Raw genomic sequence first — 23,772 nt, 5'->3', positions numbered from 1 at the left:
TGGTGTGGAGACAGCATCTGACAGGAGAGGAGCTGTGCACTGCATGAGGAAGACAGATGTGGCAGAGACACATGTGAGGATGGTTCAGGACATGAGGACAACAAGACAGTGGTGAGATGTGTGGTAGGAGTGACTGATGGGTTCAAGGTGAGGGTGGGATTACATCAGGGATCAGCTCTGAGCACCTTCTTGTTTGCAGTAGTGATGGATAGTTTGACAGATGAGGTCAGGCAGGAGTCTCCGTAGACTATGATGTTTGCAGACAACAGAGTATCTCCAGAGCCTGAAGCAGCACAAGCAAAGCAGAATACATGTGTGTGAATGAGAGGGAAACAGGTGGGGACGTGAGCAGAGGTAATGACGGGAGATGAGCTTAAACACTTGGGTCAATCATCCAAAGCAAGTGCATGAAAGAGTGAAGAGAGTGCAGCAAGGGTGGAGTGGGTGGAGACGCGTGTCAGGGGTAATGTGTGATGGAAGGATAGCAGCAAGAGTGAAAGGAAATATTTAAAAAATGGCAGTGAGACCTGCTGGTGCATGTGTAACAGTCTTTATATGGTATCAATCCACTCGCCTCAAACATCAGTGCGACGGGGAAACAGGCCGGCTGCAGTAATCACTGCCAGAGAGAGCGTGCTGTGTGGGGCAGTGTGTGGACTGACCCGACAACGTTTCCATTCAGGAAATAAATCTGCATCGATCAACCAGAGACCAGAGTCTTCTTTAAAAACAGTTTGCTTGGGCCTGGTGCAGCAGGGTGAAGCAGAAAGATATGGTGGCGCTGACAAAAGAAAGGAGGCCAAGTTTAAGATACTAAGATTTTCTTTGGGAGTGACCAGAACAGACTGATTAGAAGAGAGTATTTCACAGGTACAACGCAGCTTTGGAGACAAACTTTGAGAGACAAGGTTGAGATTGGAAATGTGCAGGAGGGATAATGGATATACTGGACAAAGGATGCTGAATATGGAGCTCCAGTCAGGAGGGGAAAAGACATCTGAGAAGATTCACGGAGGTAGTGAAGAAGAATGGTGTGACAGAGGAGACGAGACAGGAAGAGATGGAGGCAGATGATCCGCTGCGGTGATTCCTAAAAGCAGCAGCTGAAAAAAGATGAACGTGGCAGTGATGGCGGGGGGTGGGCTCGGTTTCAGCGTTTCCATGGATGCACATGTGTGTGAAAATCAGCAGCAGTGACACTTCAGCATTACTGACGGTGGTCTCAGAAGGTGAAGGATAATTCACACTTTACACATTATCAGGGTGTAGATCAAAACGATCACAGCGTTGAGTGCACAGACTAGTTCTGTTAATTAAAGCTGAATTTGTCTTGAATCTGCCTGGCTGTTGTTGTAGGAGATGATAGTCAGTGATGACAGACAAAATAAATGTTGTAAAAAAACTCCATGGTCTGAAACATTAATCAATCATTGCTCATCTCATCAATTTGATATGAGCATTATTATCGGGGAGTTCTTCATACTGTGAAGGCACAAAATATGAAGAGCATCTAAGGTTTAGTCATGTGACCGTCATAGTCCACCGGTCTCCCCCTGTGTGTGTGTGTGTGTGTGTGTGTGTGTGTGTGTGTGTGTGTGTGTGTGTGTACCAGTCAGCACATCTTCTGTTGCATGGACAGGGCCTCGTTCCTTCTTCTGTTTCCCACCTTTGCCTCCAGCACACCTGTAGATAACGAGTTCACCTGTTGACAGTCCTGCCATTAACGGCCTGCCCTTAAAATGCTCCTCAGTTGATTCCTCTCTGTCTGTATGAGTTACTGTGAGAGTTTCCCCTGTGAGGAGATAATCTGTGGACCTGTTCACAGCCCTGGACCCACTAACTCAGACTCCCTCTGCTGTAAGCATTGTTCTTGCTTCACTGTGACTGAACTTCAGCACATTGAGTTGATTATGCGCCATCGATCATGGCAGCCAATCAGCAAAGCAAGAAAAGATTAAACCACATAGACTTAGGGTTGGAAAGTATGTTGTTGATATTACATTTCAAACAAGGTTTTTCAAAGAATTTGCACAAACTATAACTGTTAGCATAGTGTTAGCATGAGCATCCTGAAAACGTCGCTCCAACTGAAGAAGGCAGCTGGTGGAAAGCCCCTCGTAATAAACCCGAAGTGGTGGTTGTCCCCTTGGAGGTGGTCTCGAGGAATTTTCCCATACACACCACTGAGGCAGGTAAACCTCTGTGAGAGATCGCCCCACGGCATCATGGTGTGAGCTATGGGGGAGGAAGAACTCTCCCATGAATGCTAAGGATCTTTATTACTGTCGAATCATAAATGCTGAGCTTGCTGGATGATTCATAAATGTGCTCCTGGAGTAATTCTGCCTCTCCTGGAAAGCTGCACTACTCCGAGTTTCTCCATCTTTGAATAATGATTTCTAAGCAGTCTCAAAGCCTGCTTCACTTTGCCAGAGAGGTCAGGTGTTTCTTTCAGGTGCATCGGTAATCAGGCCTGTTAGCAAAGCTGAGATTCAACGAGGTGTGAATAAGAAATTAGGATCTTTTTATCAATTTTATTTGGTTTTATATTAGAAAGACAATTATTTATTGTAATCACCTTTCTAGTGTTTAACATGCGGCAAATGTAATGAAAACCTCTATAAACAAAAAACAAAGTATAAGCAGAGGGTGGAAAAAACTTTGTGTTAATAATGTCTGACATGGCTTTGACGTGTGTGGTAGATTTGCTGTGTATATATGTATATATATTTGAAATTTGAATTCATGTGGAGCCAAGGCATTGTTATTCATTCAGTATTGATCACAGATTACGATGAACATTTGTGTGTATCTGAGTCTGCGTTAAACTTACAAACTCTGCATCCAAAAATAAGACACAAAGTTCCATCAAAGCTCCAACACTCTCTGATCTATCAGAAACTGCACATGAATAATGATCCCAGGTATTCTTGGGAGGAAATAATTATTCAGTACATCTCTGACTCACACTTCAGCTTTCTGTGTTTTCAAAGCCACGGCGTGACTCTCAGTAGCTTCAGGTAAATCCAGGTTTCAGAGGGAATGCATGAAGCTTCAGTTAGAAATGTCGTTTATCAGGTAAATATTCTTCATCTTGCAATCATAACTGCAACATAACCCCGGGTATCTCTCCGTGCTCTGGATTTACGTATCCTCACACTGGCGATCAGCCTGTCCATCAGGGTTGCAGCCATGTTTGCTGGAGTTCCCTCTCAGGCATGTGAGTATAAACACTGGGAAACAAGTATAAAGCACCATTTAAGTTCCAGTGCAGAGTGGCAGTGAGGACTGCAGTGAGACGTCACAGGTGAGTAACTGGTGGCCCCCCTCAGGCACTCACCCCTGCAGGTTGCCTCCCCAAGTGGGCGGTCTTTAACCATATTAATGAACTATTGTTAAGCTGTAATTCTAACTGGAGCACCATGGTGGAAGTGAGTCTTGTTCTTTGAAGCAATGTTTGATAAGTGTTGAATTACAAAATTGGTATTCCACGTCCTGCCGCTTCATTTGGTGTTGTCTTTCTGTTATTTGCAGTTATTTTGTTTAATAAAAGCTTCTTTTATAAAATGCCACGCCTCTGTCTTTAATATAAACCCAGTGTGCCTTTGTAACTGTAAAAACGTTTGCACTGGCTAATGTCATATTTCCTGGGCTGTACCTCTAGCCCAGGTGGTGTTGTCAGTACCATTTAGGTGCCTTCACTGGTTTTCTTTCTTCGCTGGTTTTCCTCCGTCACGCCACCACAGTATGAAGTCAGCGAGTGTGTACAGTCACACACAGACGTACACTGTAGGTGTCCTTTTATCCAACCAGATATCAATACTTAAAACAATCTAGAACATAAAAACTGTAAAAACAATGCTGCTAATAAATACAAATATGATACCAAGGAATAAAGCTGCGTCTAAAAGTCGATGTTATTTATTACTGATGCTCAGGAAACACAGACATTACATGATATTTAAAAATAAGCCTCTCCTGCTGTTTGTGCACAGAGGTGCTGGGATCTCCAGGAATGGTGAGAGAACTTTCTGGAAAACTGGCTGGTCACCAGGCGGTGATGTCAAACCTCTGGATGTAGTCTGGATGTTAACCTACTCTGGAGCAGGACAGGGTGACAGCATAAGTAACCATGGTGATTTACCCCATTTAGGGTGGATAACTGTCTTTTTGTTTTGTTTTTGTTAAGGAATACTAGGGAACATTAGAACCTCTTGTTTGTTTGTCACTGCTGAAGCGAATGAATTTAGAATCTTAAATGATTCTGTTTTGCTGACCTTTCCTTCAGAGCTGTTGGAGTTTGGAGCCGTGCCTCATTTAATGTAAAGGCTATTCTTAGGCCAGGGACATAACACTCATGATAGCATCACCCTTACCGGCAAAACCAGCAGCTTCTACTAAACACTGAAGTTTCTGTTGTGTTGTCATTTGTGGAGCATTTACATTTTATACTCCACTGTATTAAATAATGGAGCAATAATGCAAGTCCTGAGGAGTCAATGGAAAACGAGGTCTAGGCAATCCACACCTACTGGGATAATAAGCTGACCAAAGGAGAAGATGGACACCACTGGCATCGAGACCAGGAAGCTCTTACCATAAATGGAGAGTTTGACCCAATCCAGCACCTTGAGACTGTACGCTAAGAGGAAAGAAGGTGTCAGAATCACTATCCAGGATGAAACGGCAATGATCCATCAGTACATCAGGAAGATGGCCACAAGTGAGTGTGCTTGGTGAAAGCTTCAGGCGGCAGAAAGACGAGGCGCAAGAACGGGAACCATCATTGAAGGAAAATGCCCCTGCATAGCGTGTACAGACAGAGGAGAGCTTAAGTTCGACCAGGTACCAAAGCAAATCATTCGTACTGTACAAATAATGTAAATATGACGGTGAACCACAAAAGATTGATATCAAACTGATCATTTGACCCATATTACGTTACTTGCTCTTCAAGTGAATCAACAAATGGTGAAATGAAAAGCCGAACAACAACAATGCTGTTTCTTTAAAGAGTCTTAGCTTACGTGTGTTTATTTCATATTTTCAGTTGTTTCCCTCCACGGCTAAACAAACTCTCTAACCCAGTTTCAGTAATGTACAGATGAACACAACAATGGACATGAGGAGCTTCTTTCAAAGAAAAAACTCTGGTAGATGTTATTTTATATATTATGCTTTGTATGTTGTTCAGTATATTTCTATGCAAAACAAGAGGAATTTCTATACACAGCAGTATATTCACAGCTGAAACCAGATATTTACACTTTAGGGAGAAAACATAAAAAAATTTTTACTGTTAAACATCAATTTAGAGTAAACTTGTTTTGTTTTGGATAAATAAATATTGAAATATCTTTTAAATTAGTTAAATGTCAGAATAAAGAGAGACAGAGCTTCTATTTTTATCACTTTGATCAAATGTAGGAGTACATGTACATTAAGTTTATTGTTAATTAATAAGAAACTCCAGACGATTCCATTCTGAGCTGAAGAAGCTTCTGATTGGTTCGTAGAGTCCATGTGAGTAAACTGGTGGCACAGTTGTGGATGCATATAAGGCAAAACACAGAGCCTGTTTCTGTGACATGGGAACATCAAGAGATGTCAACCAAAACACCAGGAACAGAACTGTGGAGCTCCATAAGTGTGGCTCAGTTTGAATACAATTTGGTGCCATTTGCAATTAAGAAATACAGATAGTTTCTCTCTTTACTCTTAAAGTTAACAAATGTGTTTTTTATATTTATCAATCTAAAAAAATAAACATTTAGTCTGATTTGATGTTACAATTAAAAAAGTGTTTTGATCTGAAGAGTGTTTAAATATCTGGTTTCCACTGTATATTTGATGATGTTGGTGTTTGGCTTGATTGTCAGCACAGAGAGAGAGAGGAGCAGAGATGAACAAGAGCAGGTGAGACACACATGTTCGTCAAATGGTTGTTTACCAAAAGTATCACCGTATCACAGGTCCTCATGTATCTCGTACCTAGTGTTTCTTTTTAGGTTTGTTATTTTTCAAATTCTATATTTATTAAGTTCTGCAGCTTGTTTGCACAACAAGGCTCAATAATTATATAAACTTTTCTCAATCTAAATAGTGGACTTTGGTAGATTTAAACAATAAGTGTAGTGCAGGTCTATGATGATTTTTAGTGCTACTATCATCTAGTTCTGATTCTGGTTCTGTCTTGGTTAAGTCCTCAGTAGTCCTGATTTTGAACTGTTGTAGTCCTGTTTTAATTCCGGATCAGTTCTGGGTCTGGTTGAATTGGGGTTTAGTCCTCGTGTCTTGATACAGCCAGACTTTGTTCTGCCTCGCTGCTTAATTAAAAACTAGTTTAAGGTGTCCTGCACATGTGATATATTTTTGTCCTATATGAAGTCATTCTTTTTTTGAGCAAAACTCAAAACAGAGCCTATTAATCTTTTAGTCATTTCTAAACCCCCCCCCCCCCCCCCCCCCCCCCGAAAAAAAAAAAATCCCACATGCATACCACCCTGTAGGGCTAAGCCCCGGGTGTTTCAAATGTCTGGCTCCGCCTCTGGTGCTGAGTGTGGCCTGGAAGTCCAGAGGTCGGAATGGGGGACGTCCCCTAGGGTGGTGGAGAGAGACCGAGCTGAGATCCTGTGGGACTTCCAGATACAGACGGACAAATGGGGGTGGCTAACAACTGGGAAGAGTAGTGTTGGAAAAGAGGGGGAAGACGATCCTATTGAATGAACACAAAACATTCTCATGGATATCTACGCTCATGAGGAAAAGCTATTTGAATATGATTACACTGAAATATATCAGCTCATTTAAACATAATAGAATTCATTGACGGTTAATCAGAATTGATATTCATATCACTGATGTCATATATTTACTGAATATAATGTTAAGCTTTGATAATATTGTATTCATAGATATGGTGCCCTGCTTTGAGATCAACCTTACAAATTCTTCTGTGGTGTGAAAAATGGATTTTGAGTACTCAGTCTCCATTTCATTACCTTTTGTTTTTATAAAATTAAATTTATATGAGATTAAGGTTTTTGGTTGTGTGCTTGTGTGTGTGTGTTTGCATGAGTGTTTTGTTTTTTACCTGCCCGGGGATTGCACATGGAAATTAGCTGGTAGCTAAAACTGGTACAAAGCATTTGTTTTTCCCCCTTTGTGATTAATGTATTTTGTACGAAGTCCCTGAAAGAAATAAACACTTAACAAACAAATGGCTGCTTAGTGGTTTGGTGAATTAGAGCTATACTTGCCGTGTTATTGACAGGAGATCTCATTACAACAAAGAAGCATGCAGAGATTTAGCACAAAGCTGCAACAGACTTCTCATTTAAAGTGGCTATGTAAACAGAATAGATGCACCTTTATATCTGAATGACATGAATATATGTTGCTGGATTAAAAAGTATAAACTCCAGTTTCTTTTTAATAATTTTCCTTTTTTAGTCCCAGTTTGATTAAAGTACCAAATCTAAATGATTATGAAGAGCTCATGGTTTGGGTTCACATTGTTAACTAAATGCTAAAAGGCAAACTTCTCAAATCAGTAACAGGCTTCCCATCTGCTTTCATAATGACTATTGTGATTGGTGCTGCAACAGCAGCACAGTTTTATTCTCATGGCTTCTGATTCAAATTCAAATTCAAATTCAAATTTTATTTGTCACGTACACAGTCATACACAGTACGATATGTAGTGAAATGCTTGGACAACTGCTCGTGACCTAAAGAAAACAAAAAAGGAAAAGGCTATGAATAAGAAAGGAAATAAATATGAAAAATTAAAAAGGGTAAATTCAGTAGTGGAGGACGTCTTTCAGCCTAGAAGAGTCAAAGCATCCGTATGTAACGAGATGGGACTGCATGACTAAAAGATATTCTTTGCAGAATATCTGATCTAAGGCAAAGTCACTAACCTCCTTCACTTCATGCATTTATTTACATGTTCCAAATGTAATAACTGCTCACAAGCGTAACCTGCCTGCTGAGTAAGCTGCATATAGATATGATAATAGCAAAAGATCAGCGTCAATTAACAGAGACACATAAAACATCATGAAAGAGTTGCTCATTTAACGGGAGTCCTTTAGCAATCTTTTTCATTATGTTGCTGCTTGGTGCACTTTGTCCACTGATGGTCAGACGTGATTGTTGCCATTCATCATTTTCCACCTGCCTGAGCCTGAGCCACATTCATCACTTCCCACCTGCCTGAGCAGAACTAGCCTGCAGAATCACAGAGCCCAAGTGGGAAACGGAAAATCACAGTGATTGAACGTCAAGGGAAGCGGATGTCAAACTGGTATTGGCCTGGAATGACACACAGGCCCCTTGCTTTCTCCTGTCACTTTAAAGTGGTAAGTGACCTTCAAAATAGAAACACTACACCATTACTGCTGTACTGTGACAGTCTGATGGTGAATGCTGACAGATGAGCAGTGGGGCGCTGAGGCCGCCGGAAAGCAGCTGGATTATTAGGTGTGACCATGAAGACCTTGATGAACTCGGTACAGTAAAATCCAACATGCATTGCTAGCTGAATGTGTTTGTTTGTTTGTTTGTTTGTTTGTTTGTTTGTTTGTGCAAAGAAACAAGAAACGGACTACTGCTATGGTGATAAATATAATCATCCCTTTAAACGTAAAATCGTATGTGCCTTGAGGCGACTTTTGTTGTGATTTGGCGCTATATAAATAAAATTGAATTGAATTGAAAAAGAATCACCTGACATATTAACCTTTGAACATCCACCAGGTTGTTACTGGACTGGTTGCTATATCAGGCTTTTCTACTCTGTCTGAGCACTCAAAGCTAACTCATTCACCATCACACCCATTCACACAAGCACCCTGATATATGATGCAGAATATAAAAAAACTTATTTTACAAAGGTGCTCGTATTGTTCCCGAGAGCACTCTGTTACATATGTATTTCTAGTGCTTTCGTTTGAAATGGAATCAGGCCTGAAGGAAAATCCCTACTGAGATTTCTCTCACCTTCATTTTTCAGCACACCTTCAAGGAACTAGTGGAGTCCACACCTCAGTAGGTCAGAGCTGTTTGACCAGTGGGGACAAAAACTACATTAGGCAGGTGGGTAAAATGGTATGTCTGATTAGTGTGTTAGAGCAGCATGGCGTTGTAGCAGCAGAGTGTTGAACTGGCCTGTGTGGAGTGCAGACCTTTCACCAGCTGAACATATCTGGCATGTTGTAGCACGAATAATACGCCAAAGATCCAGCACTGCTGAGCCAGTACAATCATTCAGTAATGTCCTGTATTATTTACACTGGGACAACAGTAGTGCAGTAACTATGACCTGTTACTGCCCTGGTATGTAAGACTCTGCCTGTTGCCTTCATATTAAATCATTTTTTGAATAATCATTTTTAAAAATATTTCTTCACATTATTATGCAGGCTGCAAGTAGAGGTGACATGGGCTGCGAGACACAGACATTATAATAATTGTAAAAAATAAAGCTGGCTACTTCGCAGATTTCAACTATCGCAGGTTATTTTTAGAGCGTAACCCCCCGTGATAAATGAGGGACCACTGTATACGATTAGCAACTTATTGTATCCTATTTTATTTACATATTACACAACATCCCTATTATTTTATTATGTATTTTGGGTTGTATATTAAGATCCTCACATTGTCATTTTCTTCCCTTTCATGTTTACAGTATAGGTGATCTGGTCTATTTCACGTACTTTTACAGTTTATGCAACAGTCGACACGCTGCAGTGTACTCAGTATTCCCCACCTTGACAGCCAATCCCAGCTGCTGTGGTGTAATATAAATGCCCTCTTGTCACTTATCTTCTTTCCTTCAGAATGATGATGATGATGCACGGATGTTTGTGCACAGAGGTCCTCAGAAGTCTGACGTATTCAGTCTCTGTCCACCTGGTTGTTATTTATGGATGTCGGCCATGAGGTTTCTATAATCTTTATTTAGGACAGATGTGTGAGAAAGGAATGTCTGGTGTGTGCTAATGAAAGTAATCATGCTGTTATTTTTGAAAGCTTTATGTTTGGTTCTTAAAACCTTTGCAGTGCACTCAATCACGTTACTGTCTGCAAGTATCGCGTCTGGAGTCACATCCTGGGCCATCTGACCTCAGGTAATCACATGAATCACATGATAGGGTGGGGCCAGGTTTCCCAATGAGCTCACCCTAAACCCTGGCTGATTGTGACCCACACCCAGTTTCACACCTTGGCTAATGTGATTAGAGGATCATCAGGGGGTCCTTTGTCCCTCTTTGGGGGGAAACTCCCACTAGGTTTATATCTGGGACTCTCCACCATTTGACCTTAGAACTGAAGAAGCTTCTTGGATGAGAGGTGAAACGTCTTCAAGCAACTTAAAGAAGTCCAGACGCTTTTCTTTGCAAGCTCCTTTGACTACGACGACCTGGATGACTGAGAACCTCTGCAAGTATCATTTTCAAAGACCTGTAAAAATTTTGTTGCATTTCTGCTGCTTTGCTCCTACTTTATTCCTTTCACTAGGCTTTTTTGTTTGTTTGTTTGTTAGTTTGTTTGTTTTGGGGTGTTGTCACATGACACAAACATTACTGCAGTAGATTACCACAGCTATCTGAGTCAGGCACTGAAGCTGTGATTGTCTTCATTCTTCCATTTTTTGTGACTTTAATAATCAATTGTCCAATAAAATATGTATTAGTAAAATTCATTTACAAATAATTTATTTAGAAATTAAATTAATAAAGTAATAAATTATTATTGTTATTATTATATAAAATGAATTATAAATATAGAAGTAATTAGTCCTTTAACAAAGTGAAGTATGGGGACAAAAGGGGGGAACATAATTCTCTGTTGCATCTCTCCTGTGCCGGTTTCCCATACCTGCAGCTGAGGAATGGCAGAGTACTGACAAGGACACAAGCCTCTGTGTTTTACCGTACAGCATTTCCAGAGAGCAATGACCGCTCATCAAGATCAGCCAGAGATCAATCCCATCTAGAGCTGTGGTTGAGACCAAGATATGGGAACAGACAAAATAATAAATACCTCAATTTCAGGTAGATGATGAATAGAGACTGTGACAGCGTTCACATTCCTGAGCTGTCCTGTGGCTCGTCCTGCAGAACTGATAAATCCAGCTGTGCAATTTCCAGAAACGATACCAATTCACAACAAGAAAATGTATAATCTTAGAAAAATACTGGCGTATATATGATGTGTCTGTCAGAAAGGGTTCAGGGAAATGACCATTTTCACTTTCTGACTCCGTGTGTCATCGTTGCATTTTGGCTTTTCTTCACTTTATGTTTCATTCAGCTCAGAAACAGAGTTTACATTTTGTTAAAGAAGGTAACTTATATCATCATCATATCAACCCTTTGTTCTCATATTAGGACATTTCTTTAAAGCTACTTTCTGTTCAAAAGGACTTTGTTACATTGGTTTATACTTGCCAGATTCAATTAATCCTAAATAGCTAATGAGGAAATAAATAGCTAATTAATAACTAATTAATCCTAAATGTGGCTGTAGTCATTTGTGCTGTTTTCTATAACTTAATCCTGTAAATATTATATATACACAACGTGTAAGTGCAAATTGAAAGAAAACATCCATTGGCTCAATACACTTAATGGTCCCAGATATAATTCATGAAACAAGTAAAAGTACAGATATGTTCATCCACAGACGTCCTTCTTAATATTTTTAACCAGCTTTTGGGCATAATTGTAATTGTGAGTTGAAAGTAAAACAGATTAGGAGGTAAAGTCCTGGACACAAAGTCAAACATCACTGAAGAGGTGTCTCCTGCATGTAGTCCAGGTGTGGGCAGCATGGTGCCACAAAGGTGATTCCACCAGCTGGTGTTTTGGCTTTGGACAGCTAATGCAAGTAAAAAAAAAGTTGTCTCCTCTAAATTGTATCAATGTCATGTGACTTGTGTGACTGGAGACATGGCCACGCCCCTTTACGTCCTGCCTGCACCACTGGAAGGAGATGTCTGCCTCAAACTTGTACAAGAGAAAGTAAGTAAAATACCTCAGTTAAGAGATATTAATGAAATATTTTGTACATATGTTTTCTAAAGGGTCTGCTACTAATATATAATGAGAATTATATGGCTGCCTGAATTAGTGATGGTAAATTTGATTCTTTTTACTGAATCAAGTTTTAATGAGTCACTCACCAAAGTGAATCGGGTTTTTTGAGTCATTTGATTCACTGAGTCAGTCGACCAGAGAGTGCAAAAAATGTAAATTTTCACTCAAACTTAATTTGTTTCTCTTTACATGTAAATCCCACTGCTAAGATGAATGATTCTAAAAAACAAAACAAACTATTTTATAGAGCAAAAAAGAGCAAAAACATTTCTAAAATTAAGCAATTTCCTATCAAAATTGCTTAAAAAACATTTATCTTGTTTATTTTTATTTTATTAGTATTTTCCTTAAATGTGTCAAATATATATTTTCTCATCTAAATGTCCACTGAGCTATGAGCCAGGGGGCGGTAATGCGCCTTAACATTGGTTGCCAACCAAGAAGATTCAGCACAGGAGGGAGGGGGTGAGTAGCTCAAATGTGATGTTAGCATAGCGTTATCTAGCTTATTTATAAGCTAGATACATTGCTGCTAACAGCAACAGGGATGAGTCAGTGAATCAGTTGGGCTTGTGAATCATGATTCATGAGTCAGTAAAGTGATTCTCGAGTATTGAACGATTCGTTCATGATTCGCGCATCACTAGCCTGAATCTTTTCACCATAAGAAGAGTAAATGTAAGCACAGCAACATTTGTTGCCGCTAGCATAACACACATAACACATGTTATGCTAGCTGTCAGCTATGCTAGCAGGTTTTAGCTGTTTATTCTTTTACCTTTTGTTTTTTTCTTCAAATTTGTTGAAACTGGTTCATGAGACTGTGAAATCAATATTTAGATTTTTGTCACTAATGGTACCCTACTGCCATGGCTAGCAGGGCAAGCTGTGTTGAATTTAACGAGGACCTAAGGTGCTGGCAGCTGAGATGCAGGTGAGTTTTATTGAGAAGGTGGTGATACAAACAGAAACGGCGAAGGCATGGCGGAAACTAAGCAAAACCTAACTGGAAAAAACTAACAAAACAAACCTGAAACCTTAACTGGCGACCCGGGGAGATAACTCAGGGAGATACACAGATGATCCAGCAACGCACACGAGAAAACACAGGCCTTAAACACAGGGTAATCAGGGAATGGAAGACAGGAGGGAGACATGGCTGGGATTAATTGGACATAACAAGTGTCTCGTTATGTGAACAAAATGTTCACAAAAGGCACGAGAGCGCAGGGAAAATTCCAAAACAGGGTTCATAAAACTAAGAAAAACAAAATACCAGAGCTGAGGGAACAGAATGTCGAAAACAAAAGGTTCATCAAAGGCTCAGGAAATGTTCGAAACACAAATCATGTCATGGTCTGGGTGTGTGGCTGTAAAATTCCATTGAAGGTCTGGACCTCCCTGGTATCCACCCATGGGCAGGGCCTACAGCCCCCCTCACCTGAAGCTGATTGAGGCAATCAGGTTGGAGGTTTAAGCTGCTTGCTGACACTGCTTCCTCGCCAGTTCATCAACTACCCTATGTTGGTAACCAGGCCTCATGCTTCATGTTCATGAATCTCGTGTTCTAGTTACTCCAGGAAAACTCCATCACACTGAACCACTTGTCTTGGAAATCTGGTTAACCCGCCAGCTCTCGGAATCATCTCCGTGCCTCACCTGCCTGCCCTCCTGCCCTTACACCACCTCGGGACCTTCACCACTCAGGACAGCTGCCACACTCCACCTAATCCACCTGGACCGCACCACCTCTCCCTCAACGCTTCCATCTCCCACCTGCACAGTAAGATGAAGATTTTCATAGCTTCCACCCTCTCCAGAACTCCTCATTGGCTACCGCTCTAACACTGCTCTCCTCTCTTCCAGTACGTACCTAATCACCAGCAGCTGCTGTTGCTTTCTTGGACCTGTCCCCTTGCTTGTCCCTCTCCCCTGGCCAAGACCCTCACGCCCCATACATCAAGCCTTAAATCAAGTACTAACGTGAACGTCATTTTGGTGTTAGTTAATAAACCTTTGTTAAACCCTTTACTCTGCCTCCGCCTTGGGTTTCCTGCACGTGGGTTTGATTTTTGGTGCTCGGCCTCCAGCCGTTTTGTGACCGTTCAGGGGGCCGGCCGTGCAGAAGGCAGCAGCGGCGACGCAGGCGAAGGAGATCCACAGGCCGGCCACGACGGCGATGACACCCAGCCAGTGGCCTGGAAAGCAGTCGGCGAGGTGGCGTAGCAACCGCAGGACCAGACGAGGCAGGACCAGCAGGGCAAGCCGTGTTGAATTTAACGAGGACCCAAGATGGCATACAGTATGCACTGCTTGTACCTTTTGCACTGTTTTTAATGAAGGATTAACGTCACAAACATTTCAATTCAGTTTTGCAATTTAAGTTTTACCCCACTATTTTTCAGTTCACATGCATTTTCATTACCTCCAATTTTATTATTTAAGTTTTTCGAGGTACAGTAAATACTTACCTGCACTGATTTGTGTTCTTGCTGAATAATACTGCACACTCATCTGGCTGTGGTGCTCAGTAAATGTTGAGTCAGTCTAAGCTATTTCCACAGTGTGAATTATTATTTTCTTGTCAGCTCTTTTTTTTTTTTTTTTTTTTTTTTTTTTTTGTCGGTTCAAACATTCGTAGCTCCGTGGTTATTTAGCTGTTTTATGAGACTGTGAAATGCAGTAATTGCATTCTTGTCATTGTTAGTTCCCTTTCAGTGTGCATTGCCATTGTATCTTTATGTATCTAAAAGTTCTTAGTACACTTGTAACCATGCCTAGTTATAATATGTCACACGTCATTGGTATTCTTATTTATTATATGTGTAAATAGGTCAAACTGAAGAATTTGTTTAAATGTAGACTATGTGGTTTCCCATCTGCAGTTGTTGCCGAGTATAAAACATTTTCACTAACATAACCAACATGAAATAAAAAAAAATTATAAACATATTAAGTGTACGGAAGTCTAAGGAGTAAATGCATGCACTTATTTTGCAGGGAAAAATGAGGGATTAAATGGGTTAAAGTGCAGCAAGGCAAGTTTATTTGTATAGCACAATTCTGTTAGGGTCCCTGGGTCGTTGACCCAGTGTTTTGTGTTTTTGGTTCTTTGATTTTGTTATTTCATTATATTCTAGCTTTGCTGTATGGGTTTTAGGATTATTCTTAGTTTAGGTTCTCTGGGTGGGGTTTGGTTAGAGTTTTTGTGTTCTGGTTTTCTGTCTGTGTTCCATGTTGCTGTCTCCCCTTTCTGCTGTATCCCCACATCCAGTCAGTGTCTGTGTCTGCCCTGGTCCCACGTCTCTGTTCCCTTTGTTATAGTGCCTGCCCGTGAGTCTGTGTTATGTTTCCTGTTTTACTTTGAAAGTCCATGTCTGATGTTAATGTGTCTGGTTTTGCTTCCCCTTATCTCGTTAGGCCTGATTTGCCCCAGCTGTGTTTCCCTCCTGTTACCCATTCCCTGATTGCTCCCTCTGTGTATTTAAGCCCTGTGTTTCTCTGTGTCCGTGTCGCGATCTACCGTTTATTTTGCTGTGTGTTTTGCCTGTCCACCGGTGTAAGTTTATTTTGAGTTTTTCTAGTTATGTCATGTTGCGTTCAGCATTAAAGGCTTTTTGAGTTCACGTCTGTCTCCGGAGTCTGCACCTTGGGTCCTATTCCTGACTGCACACAGCCTCACCTAACAGAAGATCGCGACCAGAACATGGACCCAGCAGACTCCGTGTGGTATCAGCGACCCGCAGTTTCTGCCTTCCTCAAGGAGATCGTGAGGGAGGAAGCTGAGCATGCCCAGGAGCTCCAGTCACCCTTCTATGGGTCACGTTTGGCTTTGGGAGGGCCCCGCAGCCTCCAAACTGCCGTGGCTACGGCCGAGCCAGCGTCTATTCCTCGGGCGATCAGGTTGAGCACGTGCTCCTTCTCTCCAGTCGCTACACCTCCGCCTTCACCCCTGGATTACCAGTCCGACAAGAGAGTTAAGCGGCGGAGGAAGAGAGGTTATGTGACACCGGACATTAGACTCACTCCGCTGCAGTCCTTCGCTCTGTTTTTGGGTCTGCCACGTTCTGAGCTTCACAAACTCTCTGCTTCCTCATCGCAGCCCGGTCCTTTGGAGGATTCGCAGCCCAGTTCGCCACCTCCCACTTCCCGGAGGAGGCAACGCTCACACCGTCACCACTCTTTTTCTGCGGAGCAACTCCCGGTGGTGAGTTGTGATTGCTGTCGTTCCTCGGCGCTGGAAAAAAACAATCATGTGAACACTGCTAAGACTGAGACTATTAAGACTGTTAGACGTGGTGGTGGTAGGAAGTTAAAAAATGTTTTAGAGGAGTCTGTGTTTGCTGAGCCTGCTCCTTCGCACCATTGTGTTCCTGCTCCCAGGGCAGCTCAGGCCCAGCATTCCCCTGCACCTGTTTCAGTGCTTCAGGTGAGGGAGGCTGAGGTCCGGCTGGTCCCTGCTCAGGTGTCTAGGCTGGCTGAGCCTCTGCCTGTCGCTGCACCCGTACCAGCTCCTCGGGTGGGGACTGCAGCTGCCCAGCCGTTGACTGTACCTGTCTCGGCTCCCAGGGTGAGGATGACCGGGAACCAGTTAGCTCCTGCACCCGTACCTTCTCCTCGGGTGGGAGTGGCTGGTGTCCGGCAGGTACTTGCACCTGTTTCTGACCTCGCTGGAGGCTCAGGTGAGCCCGTCCAGCAGTTTTCTGTAGGATCCGTAGGCTCAGACAACCTAGTCCAACCATCTGCTAATCCACCACCTCACCCGCCATTACTGCCTTCGTTACAACAGTCAATACAACTTAAACTTCTCTCCATAGCTCAGACATTAGCTCACCTATCAGCTCAGTCACCTGCTCAGTTTCTGCCTCAGTTGTTTGCTCAGCCTCCTGTCTCCGCTGGAGGGTCCGAGGAATCGCTTCAGCCGTCTCTTCCTGCTGGAGGATCCGAGGGGCCCGTTCAGCCACCTGTCTCCGCTGGAGGGTCCGAGGGGCCCGTTCAGCCACCACCGGCTCCACCGCCTGGTCCGGCCTCTGCAGCTCCGCCTGGTCCGGCCTCAGCCTCTGCAGCTCCGTCTGGTCCGGCCTCAGCCTCTGTTCCTGCTTCGCCTCCACCTGGACCAGCTTCGGCCTCAGCCTGTGCTACGCCTGGTCCAGCTTCGGCTTCTGCTTCGCCTGGTCCGGCCTCAGCCTCTGCAGCTCCGCCTGGTCCAGTCTCCGAGTGTTCAGCTTCGTCTGCTCCTGAGGTCTCCATGCTGTCTGTTCCTGCGCGTCCTGCCCGGCCTGCGCGTCCTGCCCGGCCTGCCCGGCCTGCGCGTCCTGCCCGGCCTGCCCGGCCTGCACGTTCTGTCCGGCCGATGACTGGACGTCGTTGCCGTCATGGACAGCCCACTAGACTACGCCGCCGTCGGTGCCTCCCGCCCGGCCGGCCTCCTGACCTGCTCCGTCGCCACCGGTGCCTTCTGCCCGGCTGGCCTCCTGAACTGTTTTCTGGGCTCTTGGACCATCAGCCTCCGGGCCGGCCCCCTGAACTTTTTTTTGAGACTATTGCCTGGGCCTCTGCGCCTTTCGTGAGCTCTTTTGTTTGTTTGCTTTTGGACTTTGCCTGGGCCTTGGTGCTGTTGTTTTGGACTTTGTTTCTGTGTTTTGTTCTGTTGCTTTCCGGGCTCCAGTGTTTGCACTTTTTTTTTTTGTTTTGTTGTTTCTGGCTCCTTGTTTGGTTTTGTTTCGAGCCCTCCATCCTGTTTCCCCACCGCCCGCCCTGGTTGGGTTGTTTTTTGTTTTTTAGTGTTCTGGTTTGGGCTGTCTGGAAGCCAGCCCTTAAGGGGGGGGTACTGTTAGGGTCCCTGGGTCGTTGACCCAGTGTTTTGTGTTTTTGGTTCTTTGATTTTGTTATTTCATTATATTCTAGCTTTGCTGTATGGGTTTTAGGATTATTCTTAGTTTAGGTTCTCTGGGTGGGGTTTGGTTAGAGTTTTTGTGTTCTGGTTTTCTGTCTGTGTTCCATGTTGCTGTCTCCCCTTTCTGCTGTATCCCCACATCCAGTCAGTGTCTGTGTCTGCCCTGGTCCCACGTCTCTGTTCCCTTTGTTATAGTGCCTGCCCGTGAGTCTGTGTTATGTTTCCTGTTTTACTTTGAAAGTCCATGTCTGATGTTAATGTGTCTGGTTTTGCTTCCCCTTATCTCGTTAGGCCTGATTTGCCCCAGCTGTGTTTCCCTCCTGTTACCCATTCCCTGATTGCTCCCTCTGTGTATTTAAGCCCTGTGTTTCTGTGTCCGTGTCGCGATCTACCGTTTATTTTGCTGTGTGTTTTGCCTGTCCACCGGTGTAAGTTTATTTTGAGTTTTTCTAGTTATGTCATGTTGCGTTCAGCATTAAAGGCTTTTTGAGTTCACGTCTGTCTCCGGAGTCTGCACCTTGGGTCCTATTCCTGACTGCACACAGCCTCACCTAACAAATTCAACAACAAGGTGATTCAAAGTGCTTTACAGAGACATTAGAAACAAGAACAAATAAAAAGCATGATTTAAAATTGAATAAAACAAGCAAATAAACTAATAAACAAACAAACAACAGTATATAAAATCAGAACAGTAGATAAAATCAGTAGTTAAATGTAAGTTTTGAAATTTAAGCTTAAAGTGTGGATTTGGTGCTTTATTCAAATGCAGCTGAGAACAGGTGAGTCTTCAACCTGGATTTAAATAAACTGAGTGTTTCAGCTGATCTGAGGCTTTCTGGGAGTTTGTTCCAGATATAAGGAGCATAAAAGCTGAATGCAGCTTCTCCGTATCTGGTTCTGACTCTGGGAACTGATAAAAGACCGGATCCAGATGACCTGAGGGATCTGGAAGGTTCATACTGGGTCAGGAGGTCACTGATGTATTTTGGTCCTAAACCATTCAGAGCTTTATAGGCCAGCATCAGAACTTTAAAGTCTATCCTCTGACAGACAGGCAGCCAGTGTAAAGACCTCAGAGCTGGACTGATGTGGTCCACTTTTTTGGTCTTAGTGAGGACTCGAGCAGCAGAGTTCTGAATGAGCTGTAGTTGTCTGACTGATTTTTTTAGGTAGACCTGTAAAGATGCTGTTACAGTAATCAAGCCTACTAAAGATGAATGCATGGACTAGTTTTTCCAGGTCCTGTTGAGACATCAGATCTTTTATCCTTGATATATTCTTGAGGTGATAGTAAGCTGACTTTGTTATTGTCTTAATGTGTTTTCTAAGTTTAGGTCTGCATCCATCACTACACCCACATTTCTCGCCTGGTTTGTGGTTTTTAGATGTATAGATTGAAGTTCTCTGGTGACCTGTAATCGTTTTTCTTTGGCGCCAAAGACTATTACCTCAGTTTTGTTTTTGTTTAGCTGGAGAAAATTGTGGCACAACCAGTCATTGATTTCCTCAATGCATTTACCAAGAGCCTGTACAGGGCCTCGGTCTCCTAGTGACATTGTGATATATATTTGTGTGTCATCTGCATAGCTGTGATAGTTTATTTTGTTGTTGTTTATAATCTGTGCCAGTGGGAGCATGTAGATGTTAAACAGAAGGGGTCCCAAGATGGAACCTTGGGGAACTCCACATGTGATACTTGTCTGCTCAGATGTGAAGTTACCTATTGATACAAAGTATTTCCTGTTTTCTACGTATGTTTTGAACCAGTTTAGTACAGTTCCTGAAAGACCTGTCCAGTTCTCCAGTCGTTTGAGTAATATGTTGTGGTCAACTGTATCAAATGCTGCACTGAGATCCAGTAAAACTAGGACTGACATTTTTCCACTGTCTGTATTCAGACATATGTCATTAAACACTTTGGTCAGAGCGGTTTCAGTGCTGTGGTTCTGTCTAAAACCTGACTGGAAGGCATCGTAGCAATTATTCTGTTTTAAGAAGTAACTGAGCTGTTGAGAAACTGCTTTTTCAATGATCTTACTTAAAAACGGGAGATTTGAGATCGGCCTGTAGTTGTTCATTTGTGTCTTGTCAAGATTGTCCTTTTTCAGTATAGGTTTGATTACAGCAGTTTTTAGTGATTCTGGAAACACACCTGATAATAAAGAAAAGTTGACGATCTGTAACAGGTCTGACTCTAAAGTCTTTGAGACCTTTTTGAAAAAACTTGTTGGCAGGACATCTAAACAGCAGGAGGAGGAGTTCAGTTTACCTAAGATGTCCTCCAGGTCTTTGCTGTTAATAGGTTGAAACTGTTTCATGGTGTTTAAACAGTTTTTTGGTGGACACAGTACATATCCTGGATCTGCTGTTGATGTACCAATTGCTTGTCTAATTTTTTGGATTTTGTCTGTGAAGAATTTGGCAAAGTCATTGCAGGCCATGGTCGAATGAAGTTCAGCTGCCACTGACACAGGAGGGTTTGTTAGCCTGTCAACTGTAGAAAATAAGACCCGAGCATTATGGCTGTTTTTAGTGATGATGTCAGAGAAGTAGGACCTCCTTGCACTCCTCAGTTGTAAATTATAATTGTGAAGTTTCTCTTTATAGATGTCATAATGAACCTGGAGGTTTGTTTTTCTCCATCTGCGCTCAGCTTTCCTACACTCTCTTTTTTCATTTTTCACCAGTGTGGAGTTTCTCCATGGAGACTTCTTCCTTCCAGAGATAACCTTCACCTTAATGGGAGCAATAGTGTCCATTACATTTAACATGTTAGCATTGAAGCTATTGACGAGCTCATTGACTGACCCTCTGGACAGGTCAGGTGTTAATGGGAAGACCTGGTTAAAAATTGCACTACTGTGTTCAGTTATACACCGTTTTGTGATCACTGTTGTTGATATATTTGTGTGGGCTGAGATTTTACTTTCAAAGAAAACACAGTAATGATCAGACAGGCCCACATCAGACACAGTAACCTTTGAAATGCTCAGGCCTTTGGAGATCAGTAGGTCAAGAGTGTGTCCTCTATTATGTGTGGCCTCTGTTACATGCTGAGTCAGCCCAAAGTTGCCCAGAGTGTTACTCAGGTCTTTAGTCCCTTTGTCCTGAGGGTTGTCCACATGAATGTTAAAATCCCCAGCAATAATTACACAGTCGAAATCAACACAGATCACAGACAGCAGTTCACTGAGGTCATTAAAAAAGTCTGTGCAGTATTTGGGAGGCCTGTAAACATTAAGAAACACAACTTTGGATGGGGCCTTCAGCTGTAAAGCCACATATTCAAAAGACTGAAAACTTCCAGGAGATAGCTGCTTACATTGAAATGATTCATTAAATAAGACAGCAACCCCTCCTCCTCTCCTGCTCGCCCTGACCTCACTGATAAAACTGTAGTTAGGAGGGGTCGTCTCGATGAGAACAGCTCCACTGTTACTTTGGTCCAACCAAGTTTCAGTTAAAAACATAAAATCAAGGCTGTGCTCAGTGATTAAATCATTAATTAAAAATGTTTTCCCAGCTAGAGATCTAATGTTTAATAAAGCCAACTGAAGTGTTTTAGAGGTATTACTTGTCCCCTCGTGTTTGGGAGCAGTCTGTGGCACACAAGGTATGTTTACTATGTTTAAAGATCTTTTAGAGTGCAGCTCTCTGTGTTTTGACCAGGCCACATGTCTCCTTCTGTCACCTAAAAGTACAGAAATTTTAAAACCTTCTAGTAAACAGGGTCCCAGCTTCTCCTGGGAAAAGTCACCACTGCCATAATCCTCGCAGCCCGGACCCTTCACACATCACGCATCAGACTGCGGAGACAGGGCATGAAGAGGAACTAAGGGGGGCGAGGCTGGGCAATGTGACTTCGATTGCTCTGTTGAGGGTGGGGCTCGATGGCGAACCTTTGGCCGCTCTGGTGGGGGGTTTATGGGGGACAAAAAGGGATTGGGACGGGGGGTAGATCTGAGCCCAGCATTGACCCGCTCCATCATCTCCTCAGTGAATTTCAGGTGTGGGGAGGAGGGAGAAAGGGAGGGGGAGGAGGGTGATGGCCTGTCAGGGGTTTGGGGGACTGGGGAAGGTCGTGGTCCCTTGTCCTGGTCGTTGGTGTTGTTGAGAGAGTTGGAGGCAAATAGGGACCCCTCTTCTTGCCTTAGATGTCTCTCCTTTCTGAGGCTCTTCCCGGGTGGGGGCAAATGGAGCTCCTCCTCAAGGTTTCTGCTGGGCTTTGTCTGTTCTTGGAGTACTGTTTGTTCCTCTTTATGAGATAACTCCTCGTTTATCTCAGCCTTGGCACCAAGCACGGATGGATGACGTATGGAATAAAACAAGTTGGAGGTGAACAGTTTCACCCCTGACTTGTTAAAATTAAATCCATTTGCTTTGAACAGATGCCTGTGTTCCCAAAAAATATTAAAGTTGTCGATAAAATGCACTGAGTGGTCAGCACATGCTGATATGAGCCATTTATTCAGTGTAAACAACCTGCTGAATCTCTCGTCGTCTCCTCTGACCGGCGGTACAGGTCCACTGATGAATACAGCTGCATTCAGAGAGTTTACAGTATTTAATAATCCAGTAAAGTCCCGTTTCAGAACCTCCGACTGTTGTTTGGACACATCGTTTGACCCTGTATGCAGAACAATGTTTGTCACAGTTGGATATTCATCTGCAATTTGAAGAATTCTCTCCTTCAGGTTGTTGACCATATCGTTAGGAAAGCAGAGGACTTTAGTGTTCTTACCGCACATCCTTTGTACATCCTTTACGGCAGAGTCACCCACAATCAGAGTTTCAGGCCTAGCCTTTAGCTTTCCCTGTGGCCTTTCACTTTTCAACAGATTTTCAGACCTTATTTCGCTACTTTTAGATGGATGGTTGTCCGATATAGATCCAGGGTCCTTTGATAGTGGAGCAAATCTGTTCTGCAGTTTCACATTCAGTTGTTTTGGAGGTTTGTTGTTAACCTTCCTATTCACGGTTGTCCAGTCCTGTTTCCTCTCGTATACAGGGGTAGAAGAGCTTCTCTGTCTCGTAGGAAGTGAAGGCCAGTCGGTTTCAGAGATTTCAGCTCGCTGTGCCCTGCCTGTGATACGTCCTCCCCCTTCCAGGAGACATGATTTATGTCTTGGTTTTGCACCAAGACAGTCTAAGGGGGGATTATCACTTGAGGATTTATAATAATGCACAGAGTCTACTTTCTTGGTCATGTTATCTGTGCTCCTTAGCTGTGTACTAGCTTGCTCATCGCCATTGTTTTGAATCAAAGGCAAGGTTGTTTCATTTCCACACAGTCCATTTACCTCCACGTTTACTTCTAAGCGATGAATTTTTGTCTCCAGTACTGCAATCTTCTGCAGGAGGCTGTGGTAGTCATCTGTGGAGAGGGAAGGCATCTTGTTGCTAGTTAGCCTAGCGGTTAGCACCTTTCCAGGCTATTGAGGCTGCTCGGTGCCCAGACGCTGTAATCAGGCTTCAGCTGTGTCTAGGCCACAGACACACGGAGCGCTGAGGATAAGGTAACCATAAAATGTTGCTGTTTCTGTTAAGAACACTCTAGTCCTAATGATCTACAAGTGTCCAGAAGTTATCGCAGGTAAGCTCACACGGAAAAAAGGGAAAAAATCAGCATAAAAATCAATAAAAATCAATATAAGAAGCAAAGCATTCAAGAGCAAAGAGATGAAGCGTCCACACTCACAAAGGGGAGGAGCAGTTATGCGAGGTCATCATCTGGAAAAGCTGCAATAAGCTGCAATATCCTCCATG

General features: G+C 43.0%; 2 protein-coding genes and 1 long non-coding RNA gene across 3 annotated transcripts in view; 1 reads left to right on the top strand and 2 right to left on the bottom strand.

Moving 5' to 3' along the window:
* Positions 1-23,772, bottom strand: part of LOC146690088 (uncharacterized) — a 384,415-nt gene that overhangs the window by 111,841 nt on the left and 248,802 nt on the right. The window lies entirely within an intron of this gene.
* Positions 12,899-17,464, top strand: LOC146690097 (uncharacterized). The gene is made up of 4 exons (XM_085434605.1): positions 12,899-13,041; positions 13,679-13,890; positions 13,974-14,436; positions 17,048-17,464. The coding sequence occupies exons 3-4, from the start codon at positions 14,287-14,289 to the stop codon at positions 17,462-17,464; spliced, it is 567 nt and encodes a 188-aa protein (XP_085290731.1). The 5' UTR covers positions 12,899-13,041; positions 13,679-13,890; positions 13,974-14,286.
* LOC146690096 (uncharacterized) lies at positions 20,698-23,710 on the bottom strand. Its single transcript, XM_085435144.1, has one exon. It carries the CDS (start codon positions 23,397-23,399, stop codon positions 21,801-21,803), a length of 1,599 nt encoding a protein of 532 aa, XP_085291270.1. The 5' UTR covers positions 23,400-23,710; the 3' UTR covers positions 20,698-21,800.

This window comes from Copadichromis virginalis, linkage group LG16, assembly GCF_057382275.1.
Source record: "Copadichromis virginalis isolate Kocher_CV1m ecotype Utaka linkage group LG16, C_Virginalis_male_GT1.1, whole genome shotgun sequence".
NCBI lineage: Eukaryota > Metazoa > Chordata > Actinopteri > Cichliformes > Cichlidae > Copadichromis > Copadichromis virginalis.
The sequence above is the reverse complement of the archived record's forward strand: the minus strand, read 5'-3'. Positions and strand labels throughout refer to the sequence as shown.